This window comes from Mus musculus, chromosome 5 (assembly GCF_000001635.26).
Source record: "Mus musculus strain C57BL/6J chromosome 5, GRCm38.p6 C57BL/6J".
Lineage (NCBI taxonomy): Eukaryota > Metazoa > Chordata > Mammalia > Rodentia > Muridae > Mus > Mus musculus.
In genome coordinates this window covers 121,172,646-121,191,829 of record NC_000071.6, presented here as the reverse complement: position 1 = coordinate 121,191,829, position 19,184 = coordinate 121,172,646, and the positions used below count along the sequence as shown (strand labels likewise).

Below are 19,184 nucleotides of genomic sequence, written 5' to 3'. Positions count from 1 at the left end.
ATTATGTGTATGGATATGTGCCCGTGAGTGCAGTGCCCGAGGAGCCACAAGAAGAGAACGGCGGATCCGGTAGAACCAAATTTACAGAAGGTTGTGGGCTGCCCCATACAGGTAGGTGTTGGGAATCGAACTCGTGTTCCCCCTCCCTTATTTGTTTGCTTCTTTTCCCGTGTGCAGCCGCCCTGGATGCATATTGTGTATTGTGTCCTCGCACCTATGTGCGACGTCCCCGTTTAGAAGAATCGTCCAGGCGTTCACGGGTGTAGCCGCACCGATTCAGAGGAGGAATCCCACACCAAACTCCCTAGCACTGCTCAGGGCCCCGCAAACCGGAAGCAGATAGTGGCCGTGGCGGCGGCGCGCGATGACGTCACGCAGGCGCCGGCGGCCAGGGGCGGGGGCGCGGGCGAGGGCGGAGCGAGCCGGGCGGCGGGGCGGCCGCGCAGTGTCCGGGATCCAGGCCTGGCAGGGGGTTGTGCGCGCGCGGCCGGCCGGCTCTGCCCGCACCCGTGTCGGCTCCGGAGCGGGGCCTCGCTCGGGCCCCCTCCATGTGACGGTACCCCGCGGAGCCTGAGCGAGCAGCGGGTCCGTGCGGAGCCGGAGACGGGAGGAACATGACATCGCGGAGGTGAGCCGCCCGCAGGGGCCGGGCCGCGGCCTGGGTCCCCGCTGCCTCTGGACTGCGCGGGCCGCCGGGGGTCACACCGGGGACTCCCCGTCGGCTTGGCTTCCCCGCCGCCCCGCCCGCGGGTCCCCATTCATTTCCTGCCGCCCCGAGTTCCTGCTCCCGCGGCCCGGGATGCCCGTGGGGACACCCGCGGCCCCGGCCGGCCGCCGCATTCCTGACCCATTGCCTCATGAGCGTCGCCTCCTGGGGATTCCGAAATAACCCCGCGCGCTCGGGGAGGCGCCCGGGCCACCGCGGGGCCTTCACACAGGACCCTTTCAGGTGCCCCCTTTTTGCGTCTTCGCCCTCGCCCCCAAGTGCCAGAAGTGGGAAAACTGAAGCTCTCTGCAGCGGCTGGGAGTGTTCCCTCCCCACTGTGATCTTTGCTTTGAAAGGTGGGAGGAAAGGGAACCGTATCTGGCCGTGGGATTGTCCCCTCTGTTTGACGAATGTGGAAACTGAGGCTCGGGAATAACGTGCTCGTCACAGGACAGGATTTGAAGCTTAGATTGGAGGCGAATGAGTGAGTTTCCACTTCAGGGTAACGAGACTCCATTAGTGACATTGACTTTGCTCTTACTAGAAGCCAGCTTAACGCGTACCGCAGTGGTACGAGGTGGGTGGTGGAATCCCTTTCCTAAACATGACCAAATTGAGTTTTCAGGATGAAGTACATTGTGGCATGTTACCTGGTAAGAGGTGCAAGTCTCTCACTGTGTTGCCCAGGTTAGCATCCAGTGTACATTTCCCCTTTATCTCAACCCCTTTAGCGCTGGGGTTACAGGCCGGATCACACTATAAGGACTTGTTTAGTTTTAAAATCAGCTTTAAGCCCGACGTGGTGGCGCACGCCTTTAATCCCAGCACTTGGGAGGCAGAGGCAGGCAGATTTCTGAGTTCGAGGCCAGCCTGGTCTACAAAGCGAGTTCCAGGACAGCCAGGGCTACATAGAGAAACCCTGTCTCGAAAAACAAAAACAAAAAACAAAACAAAACAAAACAAAAAAACCAACATTTTTATTGAGATAAGTTGCACCTGATTCGGCGGACAGTTTGATTAAACCTTGACTTATGCGTATACTTGAGACCATTACAGCAGTCAAGATAATGAACATATCCACGACTCCTGGTGAGGTTTCCCTCAGCTTGGTCTTACCAGTCCTCTGCTTTCCCTCCGACCACGGTTCTGTTGCTACCTTTCTTAGGATTTTAGATTAATGGCATTACACAAATATGAGCTGTTTTTTTTTTTTGTTTTTTGTTTTTTTTTTTTTTTTTGTTTGTTTGTTTTTTTTTGCGTTGGGGGCGGGGAGAGTCCTGATTTTTATTATTGAAAGTTTTTTTTAAAGATTTATTTATTTATTTATTTATTATATGTAAGTACACTGTAGCTGTCTTCAGACACTCCAGAAGAGGGAGTCAGATCTCATTATGGATGGTTGTGAGCCACCATGTGGTTGCTGGGATTTGAACTCCGGACTGTCGGAAGAGCAGTCGGGTGCTCCTACCCACTGAGCCATCTCATCAGCTCATTTTTTTTTTTTAAACATGTATTTCTTCATTGTGTGTGGGCCCATGTCATGGTAGGCATTTGTAGGTCGGAAGACAACATGTAGACATTGGCTCTCTCTCTCTACCATTCAGGTTCCAGGGATTTAACTCAGGCTGTCAGACTAGGTACCACGTGCTGCCACACCCCGGCTTAGCGGACTTGTTCCGGATTGTCTGAGAGTTCATTGCTCGCTGCTGCTGTTTGAACAGCATGCCATTGTAGGGCTGCTTATTCTTCTGAGGACCTTTGGCTGTCTCTAGAGTTTGTCACTCACATATGGTTCTGTGACTGCTGCTGCAGAGGCGTCAGCGTGGCCTCACCTCTCTGCTGTAGCTCTCTGCAAGCTGAACGGTTGGATCTACTGTGGGCAGGCACTTGCAGCCTGTTTGCAAAGGGGCTGTCACTGCTTACTTTCCAGTTTTACTCCCAGAGAGCTGCATACAGCTTGTCCATAGCTTTGAGTCCTGATTTCCTTGTTTGATAAAGATTTATTCTGATTTTACTTGTATGGGTATCTTGTAGGCGTAGGCAGCGTGTGCCTGCCTCATTCCCTCTGGGGCTGGTGATTGATTATTGTGTGGGTACCTGCTTTCTATTCCGAGTGGCCGTCCATTGTCCCAGCAACACTGCTGGGGAGCCTCTCCACAGGTAGAGTCTGCCCCATTGTTGAAGAACACTTGTCCTTATTGTGAGTTTGTTTCTTGACTCGGTTTTCTTCCATGGATATTTCTGTATCTTCATGTCAGTTCCAAATGGTCTTAGTTCTTTTTTTTTTTTTTAAAGAAAATTTTTTTTTTGTTTAATTTGTGTGTGTGTGTGTGTGTCTGCAGTGTTCAGAGGAGTGTGTCAGATCCCTTGGACTTGTAGTTACGGGTGGTTTTAAGTTGCCTCCCATGAGTGCTGGGAGTGAAACTTGGGTCCTCTGCAAGAGCAGCCACTGTTTGTAGCTGGTGCATATTTTGTTTTTTTGTTTTTTTCCATGATCTCAGTGGTGTGTGTGTAAGTCAGAAAACAGTTGCATTCTAGGGAGAATCTCTGGAACTGAGGTTGTTAGGCGGAGTACAGTTAAACATGGAGCCATCGTGCTGGCCTGAGGATCTGAGAACACTCTTGAGTTCCGATGGGGATTCAGGGAAGGTCATTTTGAGGAAGTGATCATAGGAACTGACACTTGGATGGCAGACACCATATTGATGCTTGTTTTACTTAATTGTCATGGTAAAGCTAGACGGGGTCTCACCCTGCCATTCTGGTTGGCCTAGAACTTGCTACGCAGAACAAGCTGTCCTTGAGTGCACAGAGATCTTCCTGAGCGGTACCAGCGCTAGTCGGAAAACGGTTCATTTTGATCAGTATTGCAGACTACGTTTCTGTGAGCATTCCGAAGCCAGCATGTGGGTATAATCACCGTGTTGGCTTCCCAACCTTGAAGGTGGGGAGGGAAAGGAAAGCATGGAGTAATTGAGTGGCTGGTCCCGGGCCATCTAGCTGAGAGGACGGTGGACTTAGATGTTCAAGCTGTCCTGTGCCTTACCTTGCTCTCCCCCAGCTGACACCACTGCCTGCCCTCGCCAGTCTTCTCTCTTCAGTCGCTTTCTGTTCCTCTAAGATACAAGTGCTGGCTGGAGTGGAGGGTGGAATGTTGAACTGTCCTCAGACTGGAGGGTTCTGGTTTGTCATTGCAGGGCAAGTACATTTTGTCCCAGGTGCTCCCTGGCAGCCACGTTGGTTATCTCCCTGGGGAGAACCAGCAGTGCCCGAGTCTCTCCGGCGCGCCTCGCTGTCTTTATTCTTGGTGTGACCCTACAAAGAGTCGGGGTTTGGGCTGGCGTTGCCCAAGGGCACAGGCTGTACCAATTGCTTTCCATTCTTGATCATGCTCAATGTGTACACTGTTAGGAGATGCACATGATCTTGGAAAGGCAGAGCCAACTCTTGTTTGTAATTGTCACTAGGAGGCCCTGGTGGACATAGGCAGTCACAGAACAATAGGGACACTGAGCTGAGTGCTCTGTGCTTTAGGAGACACAGGCAGCACTTGCCGTCTGAGAATGACATTTTTAGGGGAAGGGCAAGCACTGTTGTTGGGCAGTTACTAGGGGGTTTCCATTGTATCGGGGCTTAAGACCCTCAGATGGGTTCAGATGTTTTAAAGTGCAGCCCAGTTCATTATCGTGACTTCGAGAATATTGTGTGTGTTTAGCAAAGTTGCTGTGGTTCTTGGCAGTGCTGTCTTGGGAAGGGGGCTGTGATTGTGCATCTTTGCAAGGAGCATTGAGTTTATGAAGGAGTCCAACACCAAATGAGGTGGATGAAACTAATACCAAGTTGAGATCTGCAGCTGATCGGTGTGTGATGATGCCATGTAGAATGCATTTGTTTGACTGCATTGTAATGTACATTTAGGTGCAATTATGTATGTTTGTATGTACTTAGGTAATGTGTGTGTGGGGACTGGCTCAGGACCTCTAAGACCAAATTCTCAGCACAAGGAGATTTATTTGCTCCAGAGAAACAGCGCAAGAAATAAGAGACAAAGTCAGGAGATAGAGGATGAAGGAGAAGAGAAGGCAGGGGTATTTGTCCCAGGGGACTACTGACTCTGGATAGAGAGGAGACAGCCCATGACCCATAGGAAAATGGTGGTTTATAAAGGTAAAAAGGGTAACCATATGTTAAGATGAGGTATTTAATTTTTTTTTTCCCCCGAGACAGGGTTTCTCTGTTTAGCCCTGGCTGTCCTGGAACTCACTCTATAGAGCAGGCTGGCCTCGAACCTCCCGAGTGCTGGGATTAAAGGTGTGCGCCACCACGCCCAGCTCTGAGGTGTTTAATTTTAATTAGGCATGTTAATTAGGTGAGACAAAGGGGACTTTTGATTGCTAGACTACAATACTTTGATAGCTGGACCTTGGTAGTCAGCCTCAGGAGGAGGAAGTGGCCAAATAAGGGAATAGACCTTGGTGGCTAGCTTTAAGAATATAATCTAACAGTTATTTAGCAAGTCAGGGAATGGGAATAAGGGCAAGACCTGCCAGAGGCAGGCCTGTCAGCTATCTAGCGTCCCCTCACTGTCTGCACATAGTCTGTTTTAATTAGAGACAGGGTGTCTCTGTATAGTTCAGATTGGTCTCAGAATCCTCCTGCTTCAGTGTCTCTTGAGTGCTGGCCTTACAGGCATGTGCTACCATACTGTACTTCAGTGTTTGTAGTGCTGGCCTTGGATCCAGAGCCTTAGCATATTAGGCAAACACTATCACCAACCTACATCTTCAAGTCTACAGAGGATGTCGTCTACAAGTCTGTGTTAAAGATAATTCCAGGTTTGATGGCGCACACCTGTAATCCCAACACCCAGGAGCCCGAGGCAAGAGAATTGCTGTGAATTTGAGGCCTGCCTGGGGTGTAGGAAACAAAACCTGAAACAAAAGCAAGTCCTTACTGTATCAGCCACAGTAATAAAATGTCTGTCCATTCACTGGTGAGTTTATTTTGTTCATTGTGACGGGTTGAGTGTAGCTTGTCTGGTCTAAAACTTAGCTGAGGATGCTTTCAAACTCTTGATCCTCCTGCAGCCCCGTAGTGCTGGGATTATAGGTGTGTGCCACACGCCTGGCTCATTTGTTTATTTAGAGACAGGGTCTCACCTAACTCATGCTTTTTAGGACTCCTGAGTGTTGCGATTAGGGGCATACCCCACCTCTTGTTCCTTGATCTCAAGGTGGTGTTACTGTATGCCAGCTCCTGGGCTAGGCACTGAGTGTTCCAGGTCTGAGGAATCTGTGGTATAGAAGAACTGAGCTGGGGAAGTTTCAGGCGTGTTTGGTGAGCAGGAGGGAGTAGGGCCCCTGGAACGAGGGGTGCATATGTGGTGGGGATTAAACCATACAGGAATCCTTTTTTTTTTAATTAAAAAAATTATTTTTTCCTTTCTTGTGCTGGGAATGGAACCTAGGGCCTCTTGCACAGCTGAGCCTGTGCTCTACCACTTAGCTACCCCCGCAGCCCCGTGGATACTCCTAAGGTCGTCAGTGTCATGTGCACCCCAGAGCAGTGAAAAGCCTTAGAAGGATGTGATGGGGAGTGTCTTGAGCTGATCTGTTTAAAAATATCCTTCTGGCTCCTGGGAAGGCAGGAGCGCAGGAGGGGGTTCAGTGAGATCAGACAGAGCGAGGCTTTGAAGTGGGGGAGAAGCACTCTGTGGAAATTGGCTTCTGGAGGCTGTTTTCTTTTATTGCCCTGTCATCGGAGCGGAGATGCTGACCAGTGAGACGCCAGAAGACAGGGACTTATCTGGACAGAGCGTCTGCTACCAGACTGAGAAGAGCTGCTCTCACATTTTTTTTTTTTGGTAGCTTAGATTGCTCGTCCCTAATGACTGCTTTTCTTCCTGACTTAGCCTTCCTCATACTCACATGTAACTAGGGGAGGGGACTGTTGTCACCTACTCAGAGTACCAAGCTGTGGTGTTCCTGCTGCAAGGCACGTGATTTTTCTGGGGCTAGAGGTGAGAAGGGTAGAACAGGGTCACTTATTTGCTGGCAAGGAGCTGAGAGGAGACTGTGGACCTCCAACTCTAACTCCTCCTTGCTGCAGCTGCTCTTCCTGTGTCCTGGGGCGGGAAGCTCTCAGAGCAGATGTCAGCACTGTCACTCGGGTCGCCTGTGGTTACCTCAGCATTTGTTTTACTGAGTTCTATCTATTATTACTGTGTGGTGGTGCACAGCTTTGATCCTAAAGCTTAGATTGATTGATTAATTAATTACTTAATGCAATGCTGAGGATTGGACCTAGGCTCTCCTGCATGTTAGGCAAGTGCTCTACCACTGAGCTATGTGCCTGGTCTCTAACCCAGGATTTAGATTCTCTTTGAATACCCTTCTAATAGTATCCATCCCACCTCTATGGAATGGAAGATGACCTTGAACTTCTCAGTCCATCTACCTCCACCCTGTGAGTGCTGGGATGATAGACTCTACTCTCACGCCAGATTTTGTTCCTTTGGTGTTTCGAGACAGGGCTTCCTGTACCCAGGCTGGCCTCCAAGACTTGCTATGTAGCAGAACTGGCCTTGAACTTAGAGTCCTAATTGCTGGGCTTCTGCCTGGCTTGAGTGTAACTTAATTGTATGCCCTTTATTTCTTCAAGTCCTCTCAGCAGAGGGCATGTTTCAGAAGCTGACTTGAGGCTCTTTTTCATAAGTACCTCTGCTGGGGATGCTTAGATGCATGCACACACACACTACTCCCCGGCCATCCTCCAGAGTCTTGTTGGTCAGTAAATATCAGCCACTTCATTGATAAACTCAAATGGACTTGTGTGTGCCTTTCTTCCTTAGCTAGCATAGACACTGCTCATGGTGGTGCTACTGTGATGGTTTGTGGGATAGTCCCTACTGTGGTAAACTCTGCTAGCTAGGTACCAGGTGTTGGTTTTAGTACCTAATGTCTGAAGAACTTGAGCCAGAGTCTCAGGTGGTCCATGTTTAGAGTTATAACACTTGGGTGGTGGAGGCAGGAGGATCAGGAGTTTGAGACTGGCTAGCTTGGGCTACATGAAACCCTGCTTCAAAACAATAACAACAAAACCAGAAACGATCCCCTAGAACAAAAAACAAGTGCAGGGCCTTGTAGAAGGCACGGCTTGGGCTGCACATGCCTAAGCAACGGAATTCAGTCCTGACTCCCACAGCTGCCCTCTGACCTGTAGCATACTGTGGCTTGAAGCTACACTCATACACACACTTCACACACACATGATAATAATAAATCAGAAACGAAAAACAACCCCAAAACTCCGTAAGTGCATAGAGCCCTCCATGCTAGTCCTACAAATGCACTTTCCTCTTCATCCCCTCATTAGTCTCCCAGCTAACATCTCAGCGGCTGGATCTCTCCGCACCATCCTCCTAGTCAGCATGCTACCGTCTGCAGAGCTAGGTTATTATCCTCAAAGTTGAGGGAAGGCTTTGCTCATCAGAAATGCTATTTAAAAAATTAGCTAAGAGCAGAGTTGACTTTCTGTGTATTCAGGCCCAAGGGGGTGATGGCACCCAGCATGGAAACTTCGATTGGTGAAGATGTGTTTGAAAACCATAGGGACAGTCCCCGAGCCACATGAGGAGGAAGCAAAGTGTCTGGAAAGACAGTGGAGCGTAATGACACACTAAATGGCTTGTGGAAACGATCCTAATTACGCATGAGAGCGCTGTCCCTCCGGACATCCACAGCGGTGGGAAACTAATGCTTATTAAACCTTGCCTGTGTTGGGCCTCTGCACTAAATACTGGTTCCTACCGTTCTCCCAAACATCACTCTCTTCTTACTCTCAATAACAGGATGGGCATAATTATAAGTTGTAAATGAAGTACTGCAGTTTATTTAATAGAAGGGTAAGGAAAGGGCTACCTGTCCTGTCGCCTGCTTCTGCTACTGCTGAGGGGTAAAGCGATGTTTACTGGACCTCACCTGAGGACCTCACCTGAGGCACGGAGGTGGCTCTCACAGTACCTCCCACACCTACATCTGTGTCCATAGTGGATGCTGTAGGGAAGGGAGGAGACTGAGATAGCCAGGGTGAGGACCCAGACAGCTCTGAGTTAGAAATAAGCAGACCAATGGTTAAACTTGCTTCCAGATGGCATATGGTTGCTTACTATAATACTAGCAGTTTGGAGGCTGAGGCAGGAGGATTGCAAGTTAGAGGCTAGCCCAGGTTACACAGTGAAACAGTGTCTCAGAAGAGAAAGGTGTTTTGTTTCCTTTCTCCTTCCTCCCCCAGCCCCCTCTTTCCAAGATAGGATTGCACTGTGTAGCTCTGGCTGTCCTGGAACTCACTCTGTAGACCAGGCTGGCCTCAAAAAAAAAGTTAACTTTATAGTGTTTTTAAAATATATAAACCTTTTAAAATTTATAGTATAATTTAGTTTTTTTTTTTTAATGTACTTTTTTCTTTGGAATTTTAATTTGAACTTAAAGATTTTTACTTTTTAAAATTCTGTGTGTGTCTTTAATGTGGGGTGGGTGAATGTGAGCACAGGTGTAAGGGTGGCAAGAGCTCCAGCCATGGAGCCATCCATATCCACCCCCCACCCCAATCCTTGTGAATCCAGTTTTCACTCACCTTTATGTGTATGCATCTCTGTAGTCCTGGACAGCCCGCCTGGCACAAGCTGTGGGCAGTGCCGCTTTTCCCTCTTGAGAGCTGGGGGTGATAGGGGCTTACCACCATGTGTGGCTCCAAATTTTAGTAAGGTTTACAAAATGTTATTTATTTTTATGTGTATGAACTTTCTGTTTGTATGTATAGCTATGTACTGTGTGCCTCTGAGGACGCCAAAGCAGGGCGTTGGATCTCCTGGGACTGGCGTTACAGATATATTGGCTCTAAATTTTAGTTGGAGACAGGATCTCACCGTGTTTTTCAGGTGGGCCTGGCACAGTTTATGTAGCCCAGGGTGACCTTTACCTTTATGTAGCCCAGGCTGGCCTTGAACTCACAGTCCTCCTGCCTCAACCTCCTAATAGCTGGGAATACAGGAATATGTCACATGCTGTACATTTCCTTTTTCTCCTCCTGAGAGGAGGTGACTTTCTGTGCAGCCCTAGCTGTCTGGGAATAAACAACCCCCGGCTTTGTTACTGATGTTATACACGTTAAAGTATCTCTGTTCCAGTTAGATTGTACCTTGAGAAAACTTGGGGCTGGAGAGCCAGCTTAGTGGTTAAAAGCACTTGTTACTCTTGCAGAGGACTGTACGCACACTCTTGGTGGCTAACTCCACCATGGTCAGTAACTCCAGTTCTAGGCGATCAACATCCTCTTCCTGAGCCTTCCTCTCCACAGTCCCCAGGCACTTCAGGCAAAATATCCCATACATAAAACAAAAATAAAGTCTCAACAAACAAACAGACAAACCCCCCAAACAAAACCAACTCAAACTTCAGATCTGCATTCTTTCTTCTCCTTCCTTGTCTGAGTGTGTAGGCCCAGAGGATAATCTAGCATTTCAGCCTTACTCTGCATATTTAATTTTATAAAAGTACAGCTCATGATAATGAATGAAAATGGATATATATACATGTTGGCTTTGTGGAAGAGAATTCCAAAATGTGGGTCTTTTGTTTTTGGTTTTAACCGTTAAATGCACTAAGTAGAAATAATGGCTTTCTTTTTGTAGTTCAAGGTCAAAGGTGAAGTTTATCTCCTGTGTCTGTACTGACCTCTGGAGAGCTGTTATGACTGGGCCCTTTCCTGTCTGGCTGAGCACAGTAGACCTTCCCAGTTATGCCGGGAACTTCAAGCCTTTGCCTGGGCGCTGCTTGGTGCTCTTCACCATGTGGTCCACTTGAGCTGCCCGCTGTGTGGGAAGAGCCTTGGCCCCTATTGTTCTAAGTTTGTATTGATTATGGATATACACCGCTGTGTAAGGCTGGGCTTGGGACAGAGAACTGGGACAAGTGCTGTTAGGATGCAGTACAACAGTGCAGAGAGAGATGGCTGAGGGTTCCCTCCAGCCAAGTTAGTGAGAGTATGGAAATTCCATAGTTCTCATTTGGAACAAGCTTGTAGCTTATGCCAAGTCCTTAGATAGCCACTGTCTAAATTTGTGCTTTTTGAGAAAGGATCTCATGTAGCTCAGGCTACCCTTATGCTTTTTATGTAGCTGAGGTTGCCCTTGAATTCCTGATGTTTCTTCCTTCACATCTCTGGCTGACCGTCAAGTTCTTTTTCTTTTTTTCTTTTTTCTTTTGGTTTTTTGAGACAGGGTTTCTCTGTGTAGCCCTGGCTGTCCTGGAACTCACTTTGTAGAGCAGGCTGGCTTCGAACTCAGAAATCCGCCTGCCTCTGCCTCCCGAGTGCTGGGATTAAAGGCGTGCACCACTACTGCCCGGCAACCGTCAAATTCTTAACATGTCTGCAGCACCCTGTAGATGGGAGCTTGCTTCATCAGCTGTGTGTGCCCAGTGTAAGGGATGCACTAGAATCACTAGCCATTCTCTGCAGTCGGGGAGCTGCTGGCTGCACTGAGTCTTCCAGCGCTGGGGAGACCGAGGCAGGAAGACTGGGGCTCTAGAGTCCCCTGGGCTGCAGAGTGAGGCTCTTCTGACTTGAGAATACCTTGCTGTGTGCTAGTCCTTAGCCAAGAACATCTTGCTGTGTGCTAGCCCTTTGCAGGAGTTTGGCTTCCATTGAGAAAGAAAGAGACAGTCCTCTGTCCCTATGGAATTGCTGGTCTTGAGATCTGCACTAGGCACTGAATTATGCATCACCCAGGGGAAGGGCCCTAATAAAATACAAGATTTTACTGTGGTTCTTTTTTTTAAAATTAGATTTGTATTAAATTTTTTATTTTTATTTTTTATTTTGTTTTAAAATTTTGCTTTCTTGTTTTATGGATGAGAGAAAGGTGAGTGTGTTTGTTTGTCTGTCCCTGGGTGTGGTTGGAGGACAGCATTCAAGAGATGGTTCTCTCCTTTACCATGTTGGTTTCCGGGCCTAACCCTGTTGCCAGGATCAACAGTAAGTGCTTTTACAAACCCTGAGCTGTCTCACTGGCCTTATGATTTATTTACTTGTGCGTGTGCATGTGTGTGTGTGTGTGTGTGTGTGTGTGTGTGTGTGTGTATGTATACATGTTTTGGGGAAGGGCACAAAGGTATCGTGACACATGTGAAAGTCAGAGGACATCTTGTGGGAGTCTCTTTTCTCCTTTCACCATGTGGGTTCTGTGGGCCAAACTCAGATGGTTAGCTGTGATGGCAAACACCTTTACCCACTGAGCCATCTTGCCAGCCTGTGAGAATTTTCTTCTCTAAAGTCAGTGCCCTGCCTGCTTTCCAAGCAGAGTCTCTGGTCTGGGCTGTGCATGACACTGGTCTTGTACTAGCTCACAGCTCACTTCAGCGCATGACAGTGTTCACTCAGGTTCATCTCTAAGCATGGCAGGAACTTAGAGCCCACAATGGAAATATCTGGCAGACTTAACTCCATCAAGAGGAACTTCTGTAGGAAAAAACAGCGGAGGAAGAGGGGACAAAGCCTGAGATAGCTGCCACACTTGTAGCTAACAGCTGTGTTCTGATTACACCATGAGTTCCCGCATAGTACTGAGAAAGACTTCAGAAGGGGATTCAAGGTCATCTTCAGCTATATGGAGTTCAGAGCTGCTTGAATTCATGAAGCCCTGTCTTAAAAAACCTAAAAGACAAAACACAGGGTTGGATGAGCTGACAGCTCAGAAAGGAAATTGGCCAACTGGAAACATGAAAAGGTGTCAGATGCAAATTGAGATGGAAACACTTTCCACTGGTCAGGGGCTCAGACAGCGCTTGGTAATTTATGCAGTGTTGCTAAAAGTGAGGATGGAGTCGGATGGAGTCGCACGCAGTTGTGTGCCTTCCTAAGGCAGCGGCAGTATTTGTTAACATAGCGGTTAGGGGCTGGGGATACAGCTCAGAGTTTAGCATGTGCTAGGCTGCTTCAGTTCAATAGCACACATGTCTACACACAAAAGAATCCTTTAAAGTGGAGCCTAGTGGCCGTGCTTGGCGATGAAGTCAGGGGATCTTTTGAGCTCAGTGTTGCCTGTCAGTAAGTAGGATAGCCCTGTCTCAAGACAAAACAACTGAAAAATTACTTAGGTAGATTAACCTCATCGGTAATTTATTATTGTGGAGAGGAGCATGCTTGCTGTGGTGCACATGGAGGTCAAAGAGTAGTTTTTATGGAGCTGTCTCTCTTCCACCTTTACATAGGTTTTGGGGATCAAATGTGGAGAGCCAAGCTTGAATGGCACTCAGGCACTTTACCTGCTGAGAATCTGACTTTCATATGTGAATGTGTCTAAAGATAGCTGTAGCACTATCATGAGACCAGCCTCCATTTCTTTCCTTCCCTTCTTCCCTCCCTTCTTTCCTTCCTTTCTTTCTGAGATAAGGTCTGGCTTTGTAACTGTGACTAGCTTGGAACTTGCTGTGTAGACAAGGCTGGATTCTTCTTTCCCTCATAAGTGCTAGGATTTCAAATGTGCACCACCATGCCTGGCTGAGCTTTTGGGTTTTTTTGAGACAATCTTGCTGTGTTGCCTAGGCTTGCCTCTGTGTGTCAGAGATTTACCTGCTTCTTCAACATGGATATTATAGATATGAGCAACCATAAGCAACTATGCATACCTTTTATATCAAGGGTTTGACTATGGTGGCACAGTCATACAATAGAATATTGTATACTCATGAGAAAGAACGGACTCCTACCTACAGGGAGACCTTCAAATTTTAAGTTAAAGGGTTGGGTTCCCTCCTGTGTGTGAATTTCTCACAGGTGATGTGGAGGAAGCATGTCTATCACATGTGCACACAATCTCATCATGCATGAACATGGAGATATACACACACAGGCTGCTAAAGACCCTGAGACCCAATTAAAATTCTTTTCTTGTATGTGCTACTCAGGCTGCATCAGGACAGCTGTTAGGAGTGGGTTCTCTTTCCTCCTGTGGGTCTGGTCCTCAGGCTTGGTAGCAAGTGCTTCTACTGCTGAGCTGAGCTCCCAGCTCTGGCTAAATACTTATGATAAGTTCACCTGTGTGAAAGAAGCTGGCTTTCGATCTTATGTATGTATGTATGTATGTATGTATGTATGTATGTATGTTCGAGACAGGGTTTCTCTATATAGCCTGGCTGTCCTGGAACTCACTCTGTAGATCAGGCTGGCCTTGAACTCAGAAATCCGCCTGCCTCTGCCTCCCAAGTGCTGGGGTTAAAGGCATGCGCCATCACTGCCCAGCCCTGGCTTTTGATCTTATCTCTTCCTACCTTTGCCTTCCAGTTGCTGGGATTAAAGGCTTGTGCCACCATGCCTGGCCATCTCCTGCCTTCTCTTGTGGTCCTTGGGATTGTACTTAGAGGCTTGTGCACATATGGCAAGCCTTCTCCTCTGATCCGCAGCTAGAACTCTGTTTACATTTTTTTTTTTTTTTTTTTTTTGGACAGAGTCTCACTGTTTTGCTCAGGTTGGCTTTGAACTCACTTGGAAGCCTTGAACTTGGGATCTTCTTACCTTCTGGGTAACAGGGTTATAGTCTTGCCCTACCAGACCAACCTAGTTCCTATTTATCTGACCAGTCACAAATGAACTAAAACAATTTTACAAAGCATGTTTATATTTTCATTAAGATCCCCAAAGATACTGAGTCTCAAAGGTCAGAGGGGCAGGGGCTGTTGCTGGCTCAGTGGCCCGTAGAGAACTTGTGGGGTGTGTGTGAGGCTGAGGGCTCAGTTCCCAGCCTCATATACACACATAAATGAACACCTGGCACATGTTGGGTACCTATAACTCCAGCTATGAGGTGAGGAGGAGTGCTTGAGCCCAGAGTTCAGGGACAGCTTGGCAATGAGGCAGTTTCTAGCAGTGGCTAGAAATGGCTTCTATCTGCCTGTCTTTATGAGCACAGGACCCGAGTCCAGCTCCCCAAACCCATGTTAAAACAGAAGCTGGATGGGGGGCTGCAGAGCTGGCCGGTGGTGAAGAGTTCTGGCTGCTATTTCAGAAGGCTTGAGTCAGTTCCCAGTGGCACGTGAGAACTCATGTGGCAGCTCACAACTGTTTACAACTTCAGTTCCAGGAGATCTAACCCCCTCTTCTGGCCTTCACTGGTACCAGGCACAGACACAGGACACATACATGCATGCAAGCAAAAAAAAAACAAAAAAAACAAAAAACAAAAAAAACAAAAAAAAACTCGTAAAGTAAAAATAAATACATCTTAAGTAAAATAACTGGAAGTGGTGGAGTGTGTAGAACCTTGGAGCTTGACGGCAGGTTAGTTGCTAACCTCTTTGGTATATCCTGGGCAAGTGAGAGCTCTTGCCTCAAAAGAAGAAGTGGAGAGTGTTCAAGGAGCAACCTTTGTATATGTACAAAGGCACACTCATGTATGCGTGCATGTGTGCACAGGACAGGCAGGCATGCATGCACGCACACATACACTCACATCCCTTCAAGCCATAAAATGCAGCCAGGTGAGATGAGGAACTAGGATTGCATAGGGATGAAAGTATGATGGATTTTGCCAACAGCAGTTAGTAGTACAATTGAGGATGCCACCACCAGGAGATGAATGACTAGAGTCTCAACTGTATCAATAGTTGGCCTGGAACTTGCTGTGTAGACCTGGCTGACCTTCAACTTGGAGAGATCTGCCTGGTCAGTGACAGATTTGAGTCTTTGTTTCTTTTCCTTTCTTTTCTTTTCTTTTCTTTTCTTTTCTTTTCTTTTCTTTTCTTTTCTTTTCTTTTTTCTTTTTGGTTTTTCGAGACAGGGTTTCTCTGGGTAGCTTTGGCTGTCCTGGAACTCACTCTGTAGACCTTGAACTCAGAAATCTGCCTGCCTCTGCCTCCAGGTGCTGGGATTAAAGGTGTGAACCACCACTGCCCTCTTCACGGCTCTCTTCACTGAGAGTTGGTTTCTCAATAACTCTCCAGCCCACACAAAAGTGGAAGAACCATCTTCACAAAGTTCTGGCCAGAGCATCTGGCCAGCAAGCTAGGAGTCCTCTGGCCTCACCTCTCCAGCACTAGGGTTACAGACACACTCCCCTTGCCCCCCTTCGAACGTTTACACTGGTACTGGGGATCTGAACTCAGAGCCCCATGCTTGCATGGACAGCACTTTAATAAGTCACCTTTCCAGCCCTGATATACTAGGCAAAAAACACACACACACATCAAAATACAAGTAAGTCTTAAGGAGACGAAAAATAAAAGCCCTGATGATTGTAGACTTAAGGGTAATTTTCCAAACACTACAAGCTTTCTGTTGTAAAATAGGAAGAGAGGACAGTGGGGACAGTAGAGGCTATCAGGTAAATCATGGGGCCCAGGCTGATAATTAACTGCACAGTGAAGCAACTGCAGAGCCCACCATCTTCATCTCAGGAGGACTAATAAGGGCCCTTGCCAGAGGGCGAGGCTGGGATTGCGTCACTGTCCATAGAGACGAGGCACCATTTTCCCCTTTAATAACCTGATTGTTTGGGGGCTGGAGAGAGAGCCTAGAGGTTAAGAGCACTTGTTGCTGTTCCAGAGGACCTGGGTTCACTTCCCAGCACCCATGTGGCAGTTTACAACTGACCTCAGAGAATCTGAAATCCTTTCTGGCCTCTGAGTGCACTGCACACATCTGATGCACTGGTAAAACACACATAAGAATAAATCTGGGCTGGAGAGATGGCTCACTGGTTAAGAGCACTGACAGCTCTTCCAGAAGTCTTGAATTCAATTCCCAGCAACCACATGGTGGCTCACAACTATCTGTAATGGGAGCTGATGCCTTCTGGTATGTCTGAAGACAGCTATAGTGTACTCATATATAATAATTTTTTTTTTTTGAGACAGGGTTTCTCTGTGTAGCCCTGGCTATCCTGGAACTCACTTTGTAGACCAGGCTGGCCTCGGAACTCAGAAATCCGCCTGCCTCTGCCTCCCTAGTGCTGGGATTAAAGGCGTGCGCTAAAATTTAAAAAAAAAAGAAAAGAATAAATCTTCTAAAAACTCTGGTGGTTATGGGTATGGGCTTATAACTTTTCAAACACTGCTAGGTATCCATCATCACAGTGTAAAGATGACTAAGGGCTGGTGCGATGGCTCCGTGGATAAAGGCATTGCTGTTGACCCTGATGACCTGAGTTCCATCCTTAGGAGCCACACATGGTGGAAGAGGGAACATTCCCCACCCCCGACTCCCAGCTTATCCTGTAATCTGCACACGAGTGCTGTGGCTTGAACACAGCCACACAAAATAGTTTAAAAGGAATGTGACTCTCACTGCAAAAGGGAAAAGTCTGCAGATCACCTAAGAGCTAAAGTGAAAGTTGAAGATGATGGCCAGAGCCAGGCTTAGAGCCATGCCTGGGACCCCAGCACCAGGGTGAGACTGCAGGCTAGCCTGAGCTACAGAATGAAACCGTGTCTCCAAAATGAAAGCAAAAGCTGGGCCTCACCCAGCTGATTCGGACAGAACTTTACAGTCCAGGCCTCTGCTTAGAGAGGACAGCCGCTAAGTCTCACACACACCACTGTGTGGGTGAGCAGAGGGGGCCGGCCGGCCGGTCCGTCAGTTTCTGAGAACAGGCTCGGCAGTGGAGGAAGAGTGCTTAATGGAAAGTATCTGGTAAGCTGCAGGCAGAGGCCGGGGCAGGTGGAGGACTCTGTCACCCACATACAGATGAAGGAACTTGCCCAGGCTGACCTTGAATTTCTGATCCTCCTGAGGACTAAGGTAGGCACTGCTGTCTGCCACAGGGAGACAGTGCTGCCTGGCACTGTTCTAGGCTGTTGTGTGCTTTAGGAACTACATGAACCCATCCTCTCGGCCCTCTGTGCAGAAGGGGGCAGTTACTCTCTAAGCCATGGTTGCCTTAAAAGGGGTTAATCATTTAGCTCAGCCACTTAGCTGGGATTTGAACCAGGCCAGTGGCACCAGGTTCTCCATTTCTACCTTTGAAACTTTGCTGTTAAATGCTTTTTCATCCACTGGAGGGTGCCTGCTTGCCTGCCTGCCTTACTGCCTCTGCCTGCCTGTGCCCTCCCTCCATCCCTCCTTTCCTCCTTCCTTTATTTATTTTTGTGTAGCCCTGGCTATTCTGGAACTTTGTAGGCCAGGCTAGGCCTCAAACTCAGAGATCCACCTGCATCTGCCTCCTGAGTGCTGGGATTTGACCAGCTCTTGGAGGAGTAAAAAGTCAACTCCCATTTTATTCCTTTGACTTGAGTCTTGAGTTTGATGATCAAACGTGAGGTCAATCAGAACAGAGGTTGGAGCCCTCTGAAGCCTGTAAGATGCTGCAGCCATGTCTGTGTTGGGCTGCTGCGGGCTTTTCTGTTCTCAGCTTGCATGTTGTTGGGACAGAGTGTGCTTATTATTTTAAAGATGAGCTCCCGATGTTGCTGCTTACTGAGAACCAGGTGCTTGAGTGGCTAGCAGGCAGCTTAGGTCTGCCTCACTCACTCACTACCTTAGGGATTGGACTAGTGTGTGTAGGGCCTCAATCCTGTTCCCAGTAACACACAAAAACCTTTTTGTTTTGTTTATTTATTTTTGGAGCCAGGGTCTCATGTAGCCTTGGCTGTCCTCCTCCTTCCTGTGTGGGTGAGCATGGCCTCCACTTCTCCTGGATGTGATCTTAGTATGGATCAAGCCCTCTGGTGTATGTGGTGTGCCCTGTGCAGTGCTGAAGTCGATCCAGGCTCCGTGCTTGCTAGGCAAACACTGCTGCTGTGGTACAGCCCCAGCCTTTGGCTCCCAACATTAGTATTGACGCTTACTCCCTGGGAGTATTTAGACGTGTCAGCCAGCCTCCAGAGACAGGGTCTGCCTTGGCCTTGACTTCACCTGAGTCTTCATGAAGGAGATCTTAAATATGTTGTTTATTTATTTGAGGCCAGAAGAGGGCACCACTCCCCCTGGAGCTGAAGTTACAGAATGTAGGTGCTAGGGAAAACTAAACTCAGTTGTAAGAACAGTAAGTACTCTTAACCGCGGAGCCATCTGTCTAGTGACATGAAGGAGAACTTGCTGGAAACCGGGGAATCCTTTGAAGTAAATGTCACCTACAGTGGGCACTTTTGTCTTCTAAAGGACATTGCATGTGAAGTCCCCATCATGGGATCTGGAAACATGCAGTTTGCGACCTGTGACAGGTGGTACTGCCAGCTGACTAAGATTGTTCCTGTGGCATGGTGTGCACCTGTCATCCTATGCCAGAGGCTGCAAGTAGGAGAGACCCAAGGTGTAGGCCAGCCTAGTACACAGTTACATAGTGACACCTCTTTGAGAGAAATCCTGTTAAAGTTGTCTCTTATGATGTTTATCAGGTGTTTTGTTTGTTTTGTTTTTGGAACAAGTGTTTTGTGGGAAGGTAGCTTACACTTATTTCTGGAAATTACCTTGTTCAGTTTGTAGATCT

General features: G+C 47.8%; 1 protein-coding gene across 2 annotated transcripts in view; it reads left to right on the top strand.

The window, feature by feature from the left end:
• Positions 1–432: 432 nt before the first annotated feature.
• Ptpn11 (protein tyrosine phosphatase, non-receptor type 11) overlaps positions 433–19,184 on the top strand; it is a 60,865-nt gene continuing 42,113 nt past the window's right edge. For both annotated transcript variants that reach the window (NM_001109992.1, NM_011202.3), the window contains exon 1: positions 433–628. In NM_001109992.1, coding sequence (NP_001103462.1) covers positions 615–628 — 14 coding nt within the window. In that variant the 5' untranslated portion in view covers positions 433–614. The remainder of the gene's footprint in view (positions 629–19,184) is intronic.